Below are 20,637 nucleotides of genomic sequence, written 5' to 3' on the forward strand. Positions count from 1 at the left end.
AAATTTTACATAATTAAGATTTCTGATCCAGAAGTACAAAGCAAAACTCCAGTACAGAGTTTTGCTTTGAAGAAACCACTTCAACAGTCAGCAGCATAAATTTTAAGAAGGTAAGTAGAAATCAGTTTGATTCCTTTTTATACCCTTCACCACACTGTGGTACAGGGTATTATGTGCTTTTGTGCATCTGTTTGTAACAGCAAAAGGAAACGAGATAAACATATGGTTCCTTTTGAGAATATGCATAGAATCACTTTCTGAGTCGATTTATACATGTCCGTCCGTCTGTTGATGTTGAATTGTTAGCAAAGTACAGGTCGCATTTATAATCCGATTTGGATGAAATTTAGCACAAGTCACTTATTTGGCCTAAGGACGAACCCTATTGAAATTGAAGAAAATCGGTTCAGATTTAGATATAGCTCCCATATATAGTTTTGTCCGATTTAATGTAAATGGTGCACCAAAGGCCCTATATATCATTAGATTTGCATGAAATTTGGCATGGTGTACGGAATTGAGCCTAGAGTGATATCTGGCAAGTGCCGTGAAAATCGGTTCAGATTTATATAGGAGCTAATATAGATTTGCCTAATTTTACTCGATTTCATACAAATGGTACACCAAAGAATCCAAGTTTGCCCGTTTAACATGCAATTTGTCATTGATTTCAGAATGGTATATGTATGACTTTTTTCAATTGGTTCAAATAACTATCTAGATAGCACATTTAATTTCGTTCGATTTCATCTCAATTGTCCTCCAACGATTCTATGTGTGTTGTAGATATTAACATATCTTGTATGTACGCAAAGTGGTGAAGGGTATATATAGTCGGCCCCATCCGACTTTTGAACTTAGTTTAAGGAACTTAGTTTTCAGGAGATAGCATTTTTAGGGCCATATGAATATTATATGATTAACTTAAAGCAATACTTATTAACACCCGATGTTCTACCACAATAAGAAATTGTATTACTTAATTTATGTTATTACTAGCATATGCCGGCAACTTCGTTAGCGAATGTAGGAAATATTTAATAATGTATTCACATATTATTTTATATGTATTATTAGATAATACTGCACATGTCTGAAAAAACAATCCACACATTAATATCGTCCATAAATTAAATTTGAGTACCATTTGAGTACCAGTACCAAGGTTCACCCAAATCCAAATTTTAACAAATTTTCCATCTAGCACACATTATTTCCATAAGTATCCTCCTCAACCAATGATTCCAAATTCAAATTTCAGGATTCCAACTCTATTAATTCACTCACAATTGAAATTGTACCGAATTCAGTAGTAGAATTTCCAAAACTTCCTACTTAACCCAAAACCTACACCCCGACAGTGATTTTAAATCCAAGTTTCAGGATTCCAACTCCATAGGTTCACTCACAATTTAAATTGTACCAAATTTAGTACACAGTAGTATGAATTTCCAAAAACCTCTTACTTACACCAAACCTACACCCCCACAGTGATCACAAATCCAAGTTTCAGGATTCCAACTCTATCGGTTCACTCACAATTCAAATTGTACCAAATTTAGTACACATTAGTACAAATTTCTAAAACTTCCTACATATATCAATCTTACAGACCAACAGTGATCCTGGCTCCAAATTTCATGATTCTAGCTCTATTGGTTCACCTAAAATTCAAATTGTACCAAATTTTGTACCCATAAGTATTATTTTCGTAAATTGAATCCTGACCCCAATCCCACACCCCTACAGTGATCCTGACTCCAAATTTCATTGTTCCCGCTCTATAAGATCACCCAAATCCAAACTGTACCGATTATAGTACGATTTAGTACTTTTCGTACACATAAGTAACAAATTTCCAAAACTACGTTCATATCCCAATCCTATATTCCGACGGTAATTTTAATTTCAAATTCCAGGATTCCGGCTCGATTTGTACGTCCAAATCAAATTTGTACCAAATATAGTTCCATATAGTACTTTTCGTGCACATTAGTACACGCTTTCCAAACTCTCCTCATATCGACCCTAATTCTCAACCTTAATTTGCATTCCAAATTTCAAGTTTTTAACTCAATCCATTCACATGCTACGAAATTGTACCAAATTTAGTACTTTTCCGATACTTATAGTTCGAATTTACATCTATTCTACACTCCATCAGTGACCCTCAATCCAAATTTCAGATTTCTAGCTCTACTGAAATCTAGCTTCTACGTTGATGAATCGTTAAATCAGTCAGTCAGTCAATCACTTTACTCTTTTATTAGTATATATAATATAAATAGTAATATAATAATATAATAGTAATAGTATATATACTATAAATAAAATATATATTAAATATTTTATATATTTTATAGAAATGCTGTTAGTTTTACACCTGCCAATATTAAAAGCAACACCCTTTTAGCATACAATTCATTTGGTTGGGTATTGAAATAATACCAATCCGAGAATATAAAACATTCTAAATAGTATTAATCAAATTCTTATTAAGAACAAAAATAACACTTAGTTTGGTGTATAACTTATTCCACAGGGCATTAAATTAATTCCTAGTTAGGTATTCAATGTAAATATTTTGGTTTTATTTTAACACCAAAAAGGTTTAAGCCGTAATACATATTGGTGTCATTTTAATGCTCTAAAAATAATAAGCAACTCTCTCTATCTCAGTCTCTCTCTTTCAATCTCCTTAAAAGTACTCCATAACGCAATAGAATTAATACTTCTTTGGATTTGTGAAATTAAACTAAAATTGTTTACTGTGTGGAACTTCTCGCCACTTTTTTGTCGTATAGCATTTAAGTTATCAACTACTAAATGTATATGATCATATGCTTTGACCATGTCCAGATTAAAAGTCTGAAGATACTGAGACAAGTGTGGGGTGTGCTCAAGTCACACATCACAGCAACCTTAAAAGAGAAGTACAATTTCATATGTTATTATTAAATTTGAAAATAATTAGTATTTGTATAAGTGTTGAGATACGATAAACCATTGTACAATAATTATATATAATAAAATTACTTCCAGACGAACGTACGAACAAGACAACAATGTGAAATCGTTGACGAAATTTTCATACAAGTGTCGCAGTATTCATGCACGACAACTTGGGCGACAGGGTAAGCGAAGTTGTCGTTGACGACAACTTCGTCCTACTTTTCGTTAACGACAGATTCACTTCCTGTCGTTTACAACTTCGTTGATGACTGTATGACCTATTGTCATCAATCTTGTCGTCAATCATACCCCATTTAAAATTCAAATAAAAATATATATACATATTTTTCATTTAGTAGTATTGGCGGTTTATTTGGGATACCATTTGTATTTTGTTTTTGCAAAATAGTCAGGCTGAATCCCAGTTTGTTGTTTTTACCCTGTGCATATATCGCTGCGACATGTCTTCGAAGAAAAACCAAAGCGCCCAAACACTTTAATTTTTACTACAATTTTGTACCTATTTATTCATGGTATATTAATAGAAGGTAACAGCAAGTGTTGTTGTACAACAAACGATACAACAACCACATGGAAATTTGTTGTTGTAAGTATTACTAGTGTCAACTTCATTTAACAGAAAAATGTAAACAAACAAATAATTTATCAACAAATTTTATTTATTTTGAAAATGTTGTATTTTCGAATCCTCAAGATAAAATTGAAAAACATGAATGAAAATCTATCAAGTTTATATTTCTATCGCTTCCACATCTTTCCTATAATTTAGCCATTGCCACTTATATGTGTAACCTATATGAAAATGCTGGGAATTCGCGAGTTATTCCATGAAGAAAGATTTGCTTCCTCAAACTTTCCCAGCAGCAGATTGAGTAAATTGAATACGGGAGGACATTTAATAAAGAACAATTTCGAATTGTATCCGTTCCCAATTTTCCTTTTGGGTGATTTTTAAAAACATAATTTGTCATATTCATATTGACACTAGTATTACGATGGAATCAAATCAGCTGAGTTTTTGCTGTTACCTTTTATAATTGTACCATGCTATTTATTGAAAAAAAAACATAGCAATTTTTATTTCTATAAACATACAATTGGGAGTGAATTTCTTTGGTTCATTTTGATGAATTTGTGAGGCTATAACTATGTGAAGGAGTCAGCCAATGAAATCGGGGGTTTAAGAAGAGTTGTTTGATTTGCTATTGGCTATCTTCTTGTCATATATTGTTTGGTCGAGTCAGTAGCAGTTTTTGAAATAAGTGTGAAAAAGCATCGAAAAAGTATGTCAAATTTTAATTTTTTTGCAGTTGTGCTATTTTCAGTATGATGGTGTTGTTTTATTGATTTTATCTCAAGAGAAAATTTTTAGATCTAATTAAGAGGAAAAATATTGCTTAAGAGAGAAAAGCAATATTTCGAATATTTCACGAGATATAGACTCAATAATAAGTACGTATTATTCGAAAATTGTGTGCCTTGTAGAATATTTTAAAAATTAATGTAAATAAAAAATTTTAGCTAATAATGCAAAACCCAGCTAGGGATTTTCTTCCACCAACACAAGCTTCAAGATTTTGGGGGTCTCGATTAGTTCAAGATTTTAAAGTTGAAAAATGTGTCACTGTGATATAATATAAATTAGCACATTGCCTGAAAACTTGGCGTAATGATTATCTCCATTTTAACATCATCTGTAAAGAATCGACATAATTAAAATGCATTGGAATATGAAACACTTTTCAGATATTACTTACAATATTTCACCAATTGCCATTTATTTGCCCCATCCTAAGAGTAAAACAATGCATTTAAATAATGATATAAATAGTTATATATTCTTTTAAACATACCTATTTATTTAAATGCGAGGGGGAATTTTGATTTCAAAATGGCATGCACTCCATTATCATTGCCTGACATTATAGGCGCGCCATCACGACGGTCGATAATTATTTTTCCTTGTAATCCTTTCCGTAGCAAAAGAAACATTCTTTGACTTGTCTAAAAATCTAAAATCTGCTTCTGCTGCTACTTCTTTCCTTCAATATATCGGAAGCATCTTTGACCATAATTAGTTCTATACGTTTTGAAATATCTTTCATTCTTTCCGCACACTTCTAAAATAAGATGCAGACTTTACAAAAAACACCTGTTGTTAAATCTGAATATGCGATCCAACAAATTATTTTATTTTTTCTAAAACTCCTGATATGATTTTTATTATTTTTTTCGTTAAAAATAAATAATAATAAAAATAAAAAATAGATTTTTTTATTTAGGCCACAAATAGCTGTTATTTTATAACTGATTTGATATTACCTATAACCGTTACGGTCCCTGGATTCGAACTTTAACTTTTAGGTTGGGAAAAGATGATCCTTACATTAAAATTTACCGTTGAATGCATATATTCCTTTTTTTTGTTTTTTTGAAAAATCTGCAGAGAACTTTAACCGATTCAACAGTATCTGGAACTAAAAAATCTATTTCCGACTTAATATCAACGACATCAGTCTTTTAGTAAAGTGTCTACAAATCACACTTTGCCGTTTAAACTCTATGGGAGTAAATGAATAAGAAGAAATTCTTCTTTTCACTTGCTTCATTTCGGCGTGAATTGAAATGCTTATATGAATCACTTTCACCATGATGGGAATGGTCTACTGGTCCCAATCACAGCAAAATTCAGATACATTGGAATTGCATCAGAATTTGTTTCTTTATATTTCTTTGTACGGTTTTATTGAATTTCTGGAACTGCATCATTTGAATCTTTTCCATATGAAGAATTAGGTTTTCCATTTTAAGAATAAGGACGCCTCCCCCTCGTCTGATAACTGGATGGAGGTTTGCCCATTATTTGTACATGCAACAAATGCTTAATGTTTCCTTATTTCGGTTTTGTTTTTCAAAGATTTCCTTCAGAAAACCAAAAATAGAAATTTGTCCGCTACTAAGTAATTAGTACATAGTACATCAAAGATCGAATGATTTGTAGTCATCTCGCTTCCCCTCTTGCGCGCGGAGTATGTGATATTTAGAATTTCTCTTTATATGACCGAGATACGATGTTTTTTCTTTGTTTTATGTGGATAAAGAGTTCTCGGTCCTTGTTCATTCTTCCCAGAACTTTGTTATTAGATATATGAGTTGTCCATGGTATTTTGGGAATTCTTCTATATGTATATCCATATTTCGAATGATTATTTTCGTTTCAAATAAACAGATTTAATAGTCCATACTTCTACGGACTTTACAAAGATTGTATTTTCTTGCAGTTCAAGAATCGCAAGAAAATATAATGGACAAATTTCTATCTATCGTAAACGAAAGGCGTAAATTTTTTCATGATTTACAGGAGTTGTTTTTTAATGCAGTTTGATATTAGTGTTAACTTACTCATTCATATTTATCATGGACCGAATTTGAAAATTGCTCTAAGTGTGCAAAGTTTAGCATATTTATATATGTTGCGGTTACGCCATGACCTTAGTCCAACGGCCGTACAAAGGCACAAATCTATACACATACATATACATATGTATTTTCATTGGCTACAAGTTGCAAACTTTGGTTCCAATAAGGATTACATTTACACGGCATTATGTTCCTACATGCACTACGTACATGCCTGTGTATGTGTGAATTATACACTTTTCCACCGTCAGTTGTATGCCGATTATCTTCGCCAATGTGTCAATGGAAAAATGCCACAGCACACCGTGTCCTCTTGGAAATTCGAGTAGGGTCTGTCGGTGTACAAATGTGAGTCACTAGACAACTGTTGCAATGTAGCCTACCGTGTGAAGGGCCGCTGTGGCATCATAATGTGTAACGTACTCTCCACACACATTTGAATTCGCGGAGCTGTGTGCTGCCAGCTAGACGATCCAACGTCGCCTATGTCTGAGACATGGAAAACACAATTTGTAACCGAAATACATCATTCGATATTGGATATCATTTCCTCTTTGAAGTCAGTTAAAATTATGGCAATTGCATAATTTGGCCACACCGAACGAGATGAATGAACTGACGCACATCTTTAACGTTGGCTGGCTGGCTAACTGGCTTGATGGCTGGCTTCGATTAGATGCAGGGTATATAAGCCCATCCATCTGCCACCAAATGACATTCTACTTCTTGCATTCGTTTCACTAGCAACGATCATCAGCTCACCAGCTTCTGTCTCCTCTAAAGCGTAACAATGAAACTGATTGTAAGCCAAATGGAAACTCCCTAATGGATAGAAGTTCTCCCTCTCTCAACTTAATCATATCCTTATTTTTCTTTTCATTTCAGTGCATTTCATTTGTGTTGGCTGTGTGCTTGGTTGTTGTCAATGCTGGCCTTATCGGTCATCCTACGATTGAAATAAATGCCGACAGCCCTCCTCATTACGAATTCCAATATGCTGTGCACGATGCCCACACTGGCGACATAAAGGATCAGTTCGAACATCGCCGAGGAGAATACGTTACTGGTCGTTATTCGCTTGTCGAGCCCGATGGCCAACGTCGTATTGTGGATTATAGCTCCGATCCATTGTTGGGATTCTCGGCTCAAGTTCGCCGGGAATTGGTCGGTGTACATGCTGCTGCTCCCGTGGTCGAGGAGTGGCCAGCACCTGCCCATCGCCGCTAAACTAGCTGAACACACACTCACACGATTGCAACTCTATCACAACACCCATAGATAATCAAAATAATTTCGTATTTTCGAACTTTAACAATAAAATCTTTATTTACATCTCTATATACTAACTACACTCATAAATAATGTTTGCGTTTTTTTATTTACGCTCTCTCTCCTACATATCATTGTCTTCTCCTTGTCCAGCGTCTGTCTTACAATAAATGTACACACACACATACATACATCATAAATGGTTTCATATGTTCTAACTTAAATTTATCACAGCAATACTTATTTTACTAGTATCGAAGGTCCGCCACATTGAATTCCGCTCGGTTCATTATGTCAGGACCTCGTTAATCGTGTGTCGTTGAGCTATTTGACATTGCTAATGCCGTGTGACTTTATATTGGGGGGGGTTCAAACTGTCAGGTACCAAGATGATGTCCATGCTTCATTCTGTACATGAGAAGTGTACACAGCTACATTGTGGCCTCAGGATAGCTGCTATTTGGCAGAACGCATATCAAGTCCTAAACGTTATTCGAGTGTTTTAGTTTGGCGCTGTCAGATACCATCCAAGCCGTAAGCTTTTCATCTTCCGTTTTGTTGGTTTCATCCCAGGGAAATGTTTTGTTTTTTGTGTCCGATTGTGCATTGACCCTGCAAAGCGTGTAAAAAAAAATATTTAATAAATTATACAAAAAGAGGGAGCATATTACTGTTATTGGGCATTAAAAGCGATTTCAATATCAGAAAACAATTGCTGTCGAAATCGTTTATAAGGACATATCGAGGAACGTATTCAAAAGCCCGTATTGGACCATACTTCTTCAAGAATGACCTTTTTGTCCAAACTGCAAGAGCATGACTCCCATTATGTAGTTTCCGAAATGTTACAACGAGTATGCCAAAAATATTGGACTAAACGGATGAACTATTATAATCATTGAACATTAAATTTTCGTTTCAAATAAAGATTTTTGTTTCTGAATTTTAGCTGGGAATCCTGCTTATAGGCAACACTATATTTTCTCTCTTTTTCATAACACACGTCTAACCGATTTGGTCCAATAATAGTAATATTTTTTTTTTTTAAATTTAAAGTATTTTCTAAGATCGCAAATTTCAAATAAAAAACGTTCCTATACGCATCTAATATAAAACGAAGAAAGTGCATGATTTGAACAAAAAAATCCGCATTTCATATTTATGCCAAATTTAGTTCAAAATACATATTTAAAGAAATCTAAACCCCACTCCTTTCATCTTGTGCGTCCACACAAACGGAGAGCATTGTCATATAAAGTGATGGATGTAATCTCCAATTACATCTATTAACCTGTTCTATATTCGAGGACTAAGATATGTTGCGTTTTTGGGTGTACTATCCAAATATTTTCTAAGTTTACGTCTAACGACAGGCGATGTCTTCCCTTCCACACAATGATATTGTCTCAATGGCCACTTTAGAGGGTCCGACAGAAGAATTTTGGCACTTGGTGGTTACCCCTTCCGCACCCTTTATTTTTAAAAAAGATACCAACTTTACAAAACGCACCTTTAGCCAAATCTGAATATCCAATATAAGAAAGCCGGGCCGAACCAGTTATAATTAAAATGAAAAACCACTGAAATTGAACACATTTCCACGTAGAAGAAAAAGATCAAATTATTAAGCGATTGTTAATATTTTATCCACAATTCTCCACCAATTTTTTTTCTATGATTTCATCTGGGATTTTGTTACATTACTCTTGTGTATATAGAAATTTGGAGCACTCTAGTGGAATTAAAAAAATTCTGTTGCAAAACTAGATTTCATAGAACATACAATCGGATAAATGATAGAAGTTGACTGGCATGTTAGCATTCGTAACATCGCCCAGTAGTTAAAAATCGACCATAAAACTGTTTCAAACTATTTACAATTGACCAGAAACGGCCAGAATTTGCCAAAAGGAGGGGTGAACCAGGACAACGCTAGGCCAAGTTTTGATACATCCGCCATACAGTCCAGATTTGGCACCAAGCGACTATCATTTCTTGCATTGCAAAATTTCTTTAATGATAAAAAATTGGTATCTAGGGAGGATTGTGAAAATCGACTACTAGAGTTTTTTTTGTTTTTTTTTGCAAATAGAGAGCACGAATTCTATAAGAGAGGCATACCTTTAAAATGGCAACAAATCATACAACTGAATTTGGACCAAACCGGACATTCCGAAGCATGTTAAATAAAGACCTATTGTTCATATACTCGTAAAAATAATGGAATTCTTTTTCCCCATACTAATAAGAGTTGATAACTGCTCGAAAATGAACATTTATTCCAATAGATGATATTAGGAAATCTGAGAGTATTTACATATAATTCGTCTACTTTTTAATGTAGGCAATCTAATTAATTTTAAACTTCAAGTGTAAGAAGTCAATACAAAATCACAATTTCAAGGTAAACCTCTCAATGCAAAATGTATTAATAGTCTCAGCACTGATTCGATTTTATAGAAAGTTATTGCATATAGAGGTCGTGTATTGTTGTTTCGAATGCAAACCGCACGGTAGAGGTTATAAAAAATTCGGCCCATCCGAACTTAATGACTTGATTGCTTGTTATGAAATCAATTTCAGTTTTTATGTCTGCCTGCTGCAATAAATAATCCTTTTTGTGCTTTTTCAAAATTGTCATATTAGTATTCTTATTTAGAACTACATCAGGCTTCCCATTCCACCGTGGTTCAGCATTTTTTTCTTAATTTCCAAAAAGTATTAGTGTATAACTTTGTTATTGTTGTAGTTAAAGATAAAACCCAAATTGCAGATATATACAATATTAAATATTTATAGCCGAAAAATATTTGCGAGTTTCACTATTCTATTTTCCCCCGTTATATAATATTTAATATCTTTTAGTACGTATTAAACAAAAAAAAATTTACATGCAAAATTTTGTGAATTCTAGCTCCAGTCAGATCCAACTTCTAATGAAACTATTTCATATAGACTAGTTGATTTTAATGTGGAACCCAATGTGTAAATAACAACCAAGTATTTATAAATAAGATAAAATACCTATAGCAATATTTGTTTATAACAATTAATTGAATTACCATACCTTATGGGCCAGAATTGACAATCGTCTTCATCGAACGTGCCCATTTCGTTCGGTTGTCTTGATGGCGAGAGATCACTTTACCACATTGGACATGATGATAATGGGATGGATGAATACAATGACGAACAGGCACAGACACAGGCACACCAACATGAAATACATACACACACATATAGATGATGATTTGTTTTTTTTTATGAAATGAATTATGATGCAATGAATGATTGAATGGAACAAGTGCCAAAATAACATCTAGAATTATCGCTAAATACACAACAACACAGTTATATAGCTGATGGGTACTATCAATACTTACGGATTTGTAGCAAATGACTCTGTCCGGCTGCCGTCGTTCGCTTCGATGCTGCTTAGAACGTTCGAGTGCTTTCCAACGGCCAGAGCAGCTGACGTCCGGTCCGTTATGTTTTGTTCCGCAAACTTTGAATCACTCAAATCCGAGTCCATAGACAAATGACCAAAGAGATCCTCTAACAAAATATTTGACTTGGATGATCGTTGTTTTTTGGCAGAACTTTTCAATTTCTTTCTGTAAATACAATTTCCTACTTCAGAATAATGTCGACAATAATAGTCTACTGAATGCATGTTCGATTTGAATCTTTAATGAAATAGTTTACGACATGCTACTGCAAAACTACAACAAATAAAATTCAACAACAACCACTTAGCAAATTGTTATTGTATGTAACTCTAGTGTCAGTTTGATATGTCGAAAAATGTAAACAAAAATATTTTAAAATATCAAAAAAATATCAATAATTTTTATTTATTTTCAAAATATGTTATTTTTGAATTTTCAGAATAAAATTGAAAACCATGAATTAAAATCTTGCAAATTTCTAATTTTATCGCTTCCAAAATTTTACTCCAATTGAGTTATTGTCATATGTAGAGGTAACTCATACCAAAACGCTAAAAATAGCGTTGAAAATTTCAATTTTTCATTGCAAAGCAATTCGCTGCATCAAATCTTCCCATTAGGAAATTGAAGTAAATTGTAAACCAAAGTCAACGAACTTCTGTTGCGATTTCTTGGATTTGAAAATTTATAACTGGTAACCCGCGAATGGTACCCTTTTAAATTTATATACATAATTGGAATACTCAGAATATAGGAAATATAGCAAAGATAAATGCCAAACATTTCACAAAATGGTGTTCTATTTTTTTCTGATTCCCTATGTATTGTAAAACCCAATTTTTATAATCGTATGTTTTATTTCATATATAAAAAATTTTCCTGGCCTTGTTAACTTTGTCAATTGTTGCTATATTTGTTCCAAGGTTTTGATTAATCCCCTATACCAACAGTGGTAACTAATTTCAATCTCCAAAAATATGTATGAAAGTTTGAGGAAGCAAATCTTTCTTCAACGAATAACTCGCTATTCCCAGCATTTTCATATTTGTTACACATATAGGGGAAACTGGGCACTTTTTTTAGAGCTCTATATCTCAGTACTTATTCAACATATATAACAACTTTATGGCTGATTATTGTCCTCTTACACTTAATTATAGAAAATAATACCAAAAAGATATAAAAAATAGTATTAGTTAAAAAATTTTACAGTTTTGTAAAAAAAGTCAAATTCGCTGAATGTGCGCCAACCCGGGGTAGCTTCGGCATTTGATGGGGCACATTCGGCACCATAGTCATAGCCGTGTAATTGTCATCGCTATCAGTCTGGTTGAAATTCTGGTCCTCTAAAGGCTCTATTTGGCATTAATACGTCACACAATGTTTGAATTATAGGACTTGATTTTCTAGCGGCGGACGTTTACATCTCAAGGTCGCACACACCATCAGAAATAGGGGTTTTCTATTGCATTTTCGTCAATACAAGCACGTTTGATGTTATATATGCAATTTCGAACCATATTAAAGGAATAGTTTTAAAGACAAACTCCAAAACATTTTAAGGATTAATATTGCACAATCTGTATATGGCCGAATGTGCCCCACTTTAAAATGCCGAATGTACCCCGAATGTACTTTTTATAGTTTTTTTTCATTTTCTTCGATCAGTTATGTAAAAACATTATATTTTTAAATATTTCTATAATAATACACATCGTAGTTAACCACTTTTTAATAATATTGTCTTAAAAATTTAAATACACGAAATACTTCGTTAGCTAAAATGCAAAAAGGCGTAACTAACAAAAACATAATTGTGTAGGAGAAGCAAAAAACTGTTTTAAATGAAAACTATAAACATGTCATGTGAAATGAAAAAGTGTGCCCGGCAGGGTGATATTGCATATGACGAATAATAGACTATATTTTTTTAACAAATGTAGTTATTTAGTTTAATGGCAGTCATAACAATTAAGTAAAAACGTGAATTTTTTGTTAGTTACGCCTTTTTGCATTTATCAAATAAATCCACTTGTAGTTACGTCTTTTTGTTTCTTGTTAATAGAAGCTCCTTGTTAATAGAAGCTCCTCCTGACCGCAGACGTGTAAAACTTTGTCAACACATGTAGTTTATTGTAAATCAATTTTTTTTGTTAGTTACGCCTTTTTGCATTTTAGCTGACGACTTACAAAATGGAATTGAAATATTACAGAAACATCTATAAAAATACAAAAACCCATGTATCTAAATAAGTTTATTAGCTAGAAATTTCAAGCTTTGTGTCAGTTATTTATTTCGCTACTCGATACCTATATACCGAAACTAGTGATGTACGGTGAGAGCTTCATATCGAAAACGCAATTGCCGAAGGTGCCCCAGTCTCCCCTATATGGCAATGGCTCAATTATAGGAAAGATGTGGAAGCGATAGAAATATAAATTTAATAGATTTTCATTCATGTTTTTCAATTTTTATTTTGAGGATTCGAAAATATTTCATTTTCAAAATAAAAATAATTTGATGATAATTTGTTTGTTTGTTTAAATTTTTCTGTCAAATGAGTTGACACTAGAAGAACTTACAACAACAAATTTACATGTGGTTTTTGTATCGTTTTTTGTACAACAGCACTTGCTGTTACATTCTATTATGGGTTTTGATTAATCCCCTATACCATCTGTAGTAACTAATTTCAATCTCCAATATATATGTATTTAGTTTCGAAAAACGAATGTTCGCACACACATAACAAACGAATGAGAGCACACAACACAACACAACAGGAGTAAATATATTCCCTATAGAATAAAAATTTTGTAATTTTTCACACAAAAGTCGGGGTCCATTTGACCCGCTAAATATTGACCGATCTTTATCAAAACAGGCATGGTTATTCTTGGGCCCAATCCCCTTCTCCATGTAAAAATGCTTGGATCATAATTGCGGCCTCTGGAGCGACCAGAAAAACCAACAAAATTTAAGTATTTGGTCCATTTCATCCTCTAAATCTTCACCGATATTTACCTCTAAATCTTTACCGATCATTGGGCAGAACCCATCCTACATGCAAAATTTCGTGAAGATTGGTCCATAACTGTGGCCTGTATCGTGTTTATAAATTATAAACAGACGGACGGACGCACACACATGTCTAGATCGATTCAGCTAGTCGAGATATGACGATCGGTATACTTAAAGGTGGGTCTAGGACCAATACAGTATTTTTCGGTTAATTGACCCTACGGTTAATTGGTTTCCACGCTTAATTGAACCACATGATGAGGCAAACAATATTTCATAGGAAAATAAATGTAATTTTTTCGGATAATTAAACCCTGTTTATTGATTTTCCCGCTTAATTGGTTCAAAATTCATGTCATCAAAAATAAATTTCCTTTTACTTTTCACTGGTTAATTGCATAATAATAATTGAAAAATAATCTGCCATTTTTTACATACATATTTGACATCATTTGTGAAAAATACTAAGTGGCATCTCTACTAATTCAAAACATATGTTTATTAGTAAGGAAAAACTTCGAGAAGACGTAATTTGTATTTGACATTGGATTTTTTTAAATCATTAGTAGTTCCAATTATACGTGATTACTGTAATTGAACAAACTATTCAATTAAGCGGGTTCTGATAATTGGTTCCTCGGTTAATTGAACGAAAATTTGTGCAATTTGTTTGATGTGCAATTAACCGAAAAATACTGTATACTGTACGGCGTTACAAACTCTTGGGTCTGCACAGAGCTATAATACCCTGACAACATAGTTGTGTAGGGTATAAATATAAAAAGTAAACACACACGCAGCGAATGAATGTGTGCTGTGCATGTGTGGAATAACAAAACACATGCCCAACAACTATTGAGTTCACGGACGTTTGTTGTTATTCTTGTTGCCGTTTTGAGCATTCGCGAGAATTCTGTGTCCGATCATCATATTGTTTTGAGGGATTATAACAGACATCATTTTTTTTTTTTTTTTTTTTGACGGATTTTTGGGGAAGTCTTTCCAATTTTAAATTTGGTACCCCTAACTGCTTCAGTAGTCGGACAAATTTTATTCTTTCAGATAAAAATGAACCTTCTAAAAAAATTTGATACATATCCTTTAAAAAATTCATTACAAAATAGCTTGTTTGTGCCCAATAAGTGTCTATAACCTCTTAGATATTATCTTATCTCGTCTCACCCCAATATTGTATCCAATTCATCACCATTATCGACACCTTTCTCGGTCACATCCGATTCTAAATGTTTGTTTGGCATATTTACTGTTCGATCTGTGAAATTAGTTGTGGCAAACTCCATATCTTTAGAATGCGATCGCGCCGAATAGCCATCGTTATTCGTATAGACTTTACTGCCCATTAGATTGGGCCGTCCATACGAATTGTTCAATATCAACTCCGATGGACCATTCTGTTTACTCACGGCTACCTTCGAAAACATATTGTACACTTTATTGGGTTCGTAGGGGAAGGAATCCTGTGTGGGTCTGGCGTACACATAGTAGCCGCCAATTTTGGCAGAATTTTTGGCATTTTTTGCAGCGGTCTCATACAGGGCGTAGTTGCGTGTCCCATTCATGTAGATGGTGCTGTTGCCGCGATTGTTATTGTTGGTTCCGCCCACCATTTGCTGTTTCCCACTGTGAAATGATACATTCGGATGGTGTTGTTGACTGGCGACCGGGGCTGGCTGTTGGCTTATTCCGAAAAGGTGTGATATGTTGCGATTTAAGAATATATCGTTTATGGACTCTGTGCGGGCCAAATTGTCTGTGCTCTGATTCAGATTGCCGCTGCTGAGGTAAATGTTACTAGAGGGTGCCAAAATCGTGTTGTAACGAATCGTTTCACTTTTCACCGATGAGCCTTCGTCCATTGGCTTTGTCTGTTTCGTCATTACTCTCATCGATGGAGGGGCGGGGTTCATTAGGTCATTCGTGTTCATCGCTAGAAAGCTTATTTTAGGTATTTGTACATGGCTGACGTTTTTGGCTTGCTGGACGACAATGTGTCCATTTTTCGAGTTATTCAGCAAATTGGCCTCTGTTATATCGTTCCGATTTAGGTTATTGTTTGTAACGTTTTTGTTGTTATTGTTGTTGTTGCTACGATGTATCATGTCCGTTAGGGTCTGAAGTTTTTCTTGCACAGGAAGCATATTGCTGGACAATTGCTGTGTCACTCCCGCATTATTGGCATACTTTGAATTCAACTTGATATTGGCCTTTGTGGCCGCCGCAGGCGATATACGTTTCAGGGCATTGAAATATGGATATTTTAGACTTTGTTGGGCTGTAGGCCTTTTATCCGGATCGTAGAGAAGCAAATCTTCGAGCAGATCCAATCCTGGTTGGCTGCAGCGTGTAACAATTGAGTTTAATGGTACCCTTACACAGTCTGGATACCGAAAGTGTATAGTTGCAGCTAACCGATATCCATCCGGCCAGTCGTTCTGAAATTAAATTAAACTATTAGTGTCGGTTTAAGCGCGCTCAGCTTTTAATACCTTGTCTGGAGTTCCTAAAACAGAACATATCTTAAAGAGTTGGTCAACTTCACTACTGCCGGGAAATAACGGACGAAATGTATACAGCTCGGCCATGATGCAACCCATGGCCCACATATCTATGGAGCTTCCATAATTGGTTGAATGTAATAAAACCTCTGGAGCTCTATACCTGGAATAATAAAAATAAATAAAAGCGTTAAGTCATTGTGGATCTGTCATATTGCCTAAAACGTATGGCTGGCGAGCAATACGCTGGGATGTAATTATAATCGCTTTTTTAGCCTGATCTTATATTCCGATAATCTGGATAAATTTCGTCATAAACCATAGAGAAAATTCTCCAGATGTACCTTTCTAACTGAATCTTAATTCCTCACTGTTAATCACTCACTGATAAAGTTTTGCATTCAAAAATTCATTGAAAGCTAACTGCTAAACAAAATTACAGACACTCTGGTTAGGAATGCTGGGCTAGGAATTTAATCGTACGAAAAATTCATTGGGACCATGGTACATTAATACAAGGTAGGGCAGTTTGTGTTGAATAACAAAATAAATCCACTATTGCTTTTACACAATGGGCTGAGGTGACGGACGTTGGCCGAAAAATACTCGGGTCGTTTCGGATCGTAGACCCACTCTGTAGGTGGTGGCTTTTTCTGTCAAATAAATAAATATACGCAACAAGTGGTTGTGTTAGTCAGACTTTTTTCAACACATAACTAAAATCGCGAAAAATTAATGAAAGGTTATGATTTCTTTCCAAAATCTAGTAGGGAATACCATGAAATATTTGTTTCATTCATAAAAAAGTAATTACTTCCAGACGGGCGCGATAAAAATATAATTTTCATTTTAATTAAATTTGAATATATTTCAATTTATTTTTATTTTATCACACATACACAAAGTATGTATTTTGATTTGATGGAACAAGCCACATTGAGAAAAAATTGTAATCAGTTGATAGATGTGCCCTACCTTGTAATAATTATACCATGAGTGAGACAATATCGAGGATCGGATATGTCAAAACATGTAGGTCCACATCGGACAAATTATGTGAAAATGTTTTTTCGCGAGAACCAGAAATGGGGGGAAATTCCTCAAAAAAAAAAAAACACTTAATACAGGGAATATATAAAAGCTTCAATAACCTGGAATGTCAAAATACAGCCACCTCAGTGGTAATATTCGGCTAAATCCATAAAAATACAGAAAACTTAGCGGAAGTTTTTTTTTTTTGGTATATTTCAAAATTTTGACTTATTTATATAGAAATTGTTTGTAAAAAACCCCGATTGAAACTCAATTTTTACAATTACTCCCAATCCTAATAATTATCAAATCTATATACTCACCATCGGGTAGAAACATAATCGGTGAATGGTGGTCTCGATCGAATTTCTCGTGCCAAACCGAAATCAGCAATTTTTATTAACTCCGGTCCAGAGCAAAGCAAATTTTCGGGCTTGAGATCGCGATGAAAAAAGCCATGCCGATGCATAAAAGCCAAACCTGTTAAAACCTAAATAAAAAACCATATGTGGAGCAAAGATTTAGATATTCCCGGTGAAATGCTTAAGTGTTACATTTTGCTGTTTCGAAAAAAAAAGTTTGATGTTTACTTTTTAGGTTTTTGAATTTGAGGGTATAATTCAGAAGACATTGGTCTGTTCCCATACTGATATAAGAATACTAATTTTTAAAAATTGTCCATATATAAATGAAAATTGTTATCGTAGAAAAAAATTGTACATTTTTGCAGGTTCTGGAACAGACAAATTATGTAATATTTTTAAAAGACAATTTCAGATTTTTTTCATAATAAATCCTATAAACAAATCCCATGTTTCCACACTGCAATAATCCCTAAATTTTTACTATTTTTTCGATATCATGGAAAAAACATTTATGCTCCAGATATTTAATGTATTACATGGATTGTTGACACAAAAGAGTGTTGTTTTTTGGTCAACGATTAACTTCTGAATTTGAAAACAATGTTGATATCGTTTATAATTGATTAAAAATTTAAAAATATCGCCGAAAGTCCATATTGACATTGGAAACACTTAAGCATGCAGCCGGCAATTGTTTTTAACACATAGTCCATAATATACCTGAAACAATATACTCTTAAGGGTCGGTTCAGGCAGATGAGTTTCACGATCTTTTATCATCTGGTACAGATTCTCCTTCATATATTCGAACACAAAATACAATGTGTCATTTTCACGTATCACTTCTTTTAGTTTGACGATATTCGGGTGTGACAACTTCTTCAGGGACTGTAAAATTCAATTTGAATATTTCAATCAGATGATAATCAATTGTACTCTTCGGCTACGTACCTTAACTTCTCGCAAATTCATCGCTTCCTCCCAGGAATAGTATTTTCGTTTCATGCGCTTAATGGCCACTTTTTCGCCGGTATCCTTCCGTTGGCCCAATACTACTGTGCCGTAAGTACCATCACCCAATTGGGTCAATGTTATATATCGATTCATTGTGCATCAATAAATTCTGGAATTGTAGAAATACCAAGAAATGACTTAGCAAATAATTTGAGAAGAAAACAGACCATCGCAATGTAATCTGTGCAGAAAAAAAAACATTTCATTTGGGAAGTAATGCAATCACTCAATAAAAACAGTTTTTTATACCCTACACAACTATGTTGTCAGGATATTATAGCTTTGTACAGCCCCAAAAGTTTGTAACGCCGCGAAATATTGGCCGTATTCCCACCTTTAAATATACCGATCCTCATATCTCGACTAGCTGAGGCGATCTAGACATGTATATCCGTCCGTCTGTCCATTATAATTTGTAAACACGATACAGGCCACAGTTATGTATCAATCTTCACGAAATTTTGCATGTAGGATGGGTTCTGCCCAATCAAGACTTGTTTTTGGTAATGATCGGTAAATATTTAGGGGGTGAAATGGACCAAAAACTTTATTTTTTACCACATGAGGATCCAGGTATGGTCAAGGACAAAGCGTATAATTTTTGGTGATGATCAGATAATAATATTGGGATGAAGTGAACCGAAAACTTATTTTTTGCGTGTTTTTCGAGTCGATCTATAGGCCACAATTGAAAGCCGACATTTACATACTCATTATAAGATGTAATCGGCCGTAGTTATGGGGTATGTATGGGGTTCCGGGTGTGAAAAAACACATCAGTACTTTTCAGTGATGCTCGACGAACGTGTAGGGAATAAAATGGACCATATTATTTGTCGGCTTTTCTAGTATCTTACGATCGTCGGTGGTTATAGATTTAACTAATTCTGACTGAAAGCTTCACTAGTTTTTGGTGTACGGGAATGGGATTCTTGTTAAAATTGCTAATGTGATAAAATTTGTATATTTTTGAAGGATTTGGATATAATGTTTATGTTTAAATCAAAGGTGTTTTTTTTTTTCATTTATATATATATATATATACTAGTGGGCCCGGCAAACGTTGTTTTGCCTTGCCAATATTGTTTCATATTTATTTTCAGTTTCTATTCATACTTGTGTAAACAATTTTTCGAGTTTAACTTGGGTTGGGTGTGAAACACATTCCCTGACAATCACATAAAGTAACATTACTGTGCTGAGTACCTACTATTTGTTGCGATAGAAAATTTGTAATTGAAAAATGTTCTGGGATATTTTAGGATTTTTGTTCTTGGGTGATAAGCGGTACAATTGTCGAACGGGAAAACGAAGTTTCCCCTTCTAAAATTTCCATAGATATAATGTTTGTAATAATTGAATTAATAGAAAATAAAGTCATATAATTTAGAGCCAAATTTTCGTCATTCGGATTTAGTTTATTTCCAAATATGTTTATACGACTTCCATATAACGGTAGCCCAATTTCAAGTAAGCTTTTTATAACATTCACCATAATGTGAAGGGTATATTAAATTTGCTATTCTCTTGCAACACAGGAGACCTCAGAAGGTATATGTTTATAACATTACTAATCA

The 20,637-nt window shown here is 33.9% G+C and overlaps 2 protein-coding genes across 2 annotated transcripts; one reads left to right on the plus strand and one right to left on the minus strand.

The window, feature by feature from the left end:
• Positions 1-7,123: 7,123 nt before the first annotated feature.
• LOC133322293 (cuticle protein 7) lies at positions 7,124-7,626 on the plus strand. The gene is made up of 2 exons (XM_061531305.1): positions 7,124-7,195; positions 7,279-7,626. The coding sequence occupies exons 1-2, from the start codon at positions 7,184-7,186 to the stop codon at positions 7,618-7,620; spliced, it is 354 nt and encodes a 117-aa protein (XP_061387289.1). The 5' UTR covers positions 7,124-7,183; the 3' UTR covers positions 7,621-7,626.
• Positions 7,627-8,142: 516 nt separating this feature from the next.
• On the minus strand, positions 8,143-19,166 carry LOC133322281 (uncharacterized). The gene is made up of 7 exons (XM_061531292.1): positions 18,998-19,166; positions 18,767-18,934; positions 18,005-18,171; positions 16,641-16,812; positions 15,316-16,586; positions 11,046-11,276; positions 8,143-8,274 (listed from the first exon to the last, which is right to left on the minus strand). Exons 1-7 carry the CDS (start codon positions 19,151-19,153, stop codon positions 8,145-8,147), a joined length of 2,295 nt encoding a protein of 764 aa, XP_061387276.1. The 5' UTR covers positions 19,154-19,166; the 3' UTR covers positions 8,143-8,144.
• Between the last annotated feature and the right edge of the window lie 1,471 nt (positions 19,167-20,637).

Source organism: Musca vetustissima, unplaced genomic scaffold (assembly GCF_032173495.1).
Source record: "Musca vetustissima isolate MV318-11 ecotype Yass unplaced genomic scaffold, APGP_CSIRO_Mvet_v1 utg865, whole genome shotgun sequence".
Lineage (NCBI taxonomy): Eukaryota > Metazoa > Arthropoda > Insecta > Diptera > Muscidae > Musca > Musca vetustissima.

Excerpts from the sequence above, each read along its gene's own strand:
- LOC133322281 (XM_061531292.1), bottom strand. The coding sequence starts at position 19,153 with ATGAATCGATATATAACATTGACCCAATTGGGTGATGGTACTTACGGC. Across the intron at positions 16,813-18,004 it reads GATTATGTTTCTACCCGATG|GTATAGAGCTCCAGAGGTTT; the intron begins GTGAGTATATAG and ends TTATTATTCCAG. Across the intron at positions 16,587-16,640 it reads TTTTAGGAACTCCAGACAAG|AACGACTGGCCGGATGGATA; the intron begins GTATTAAAAGCT and ends ATTTAATTTCAG.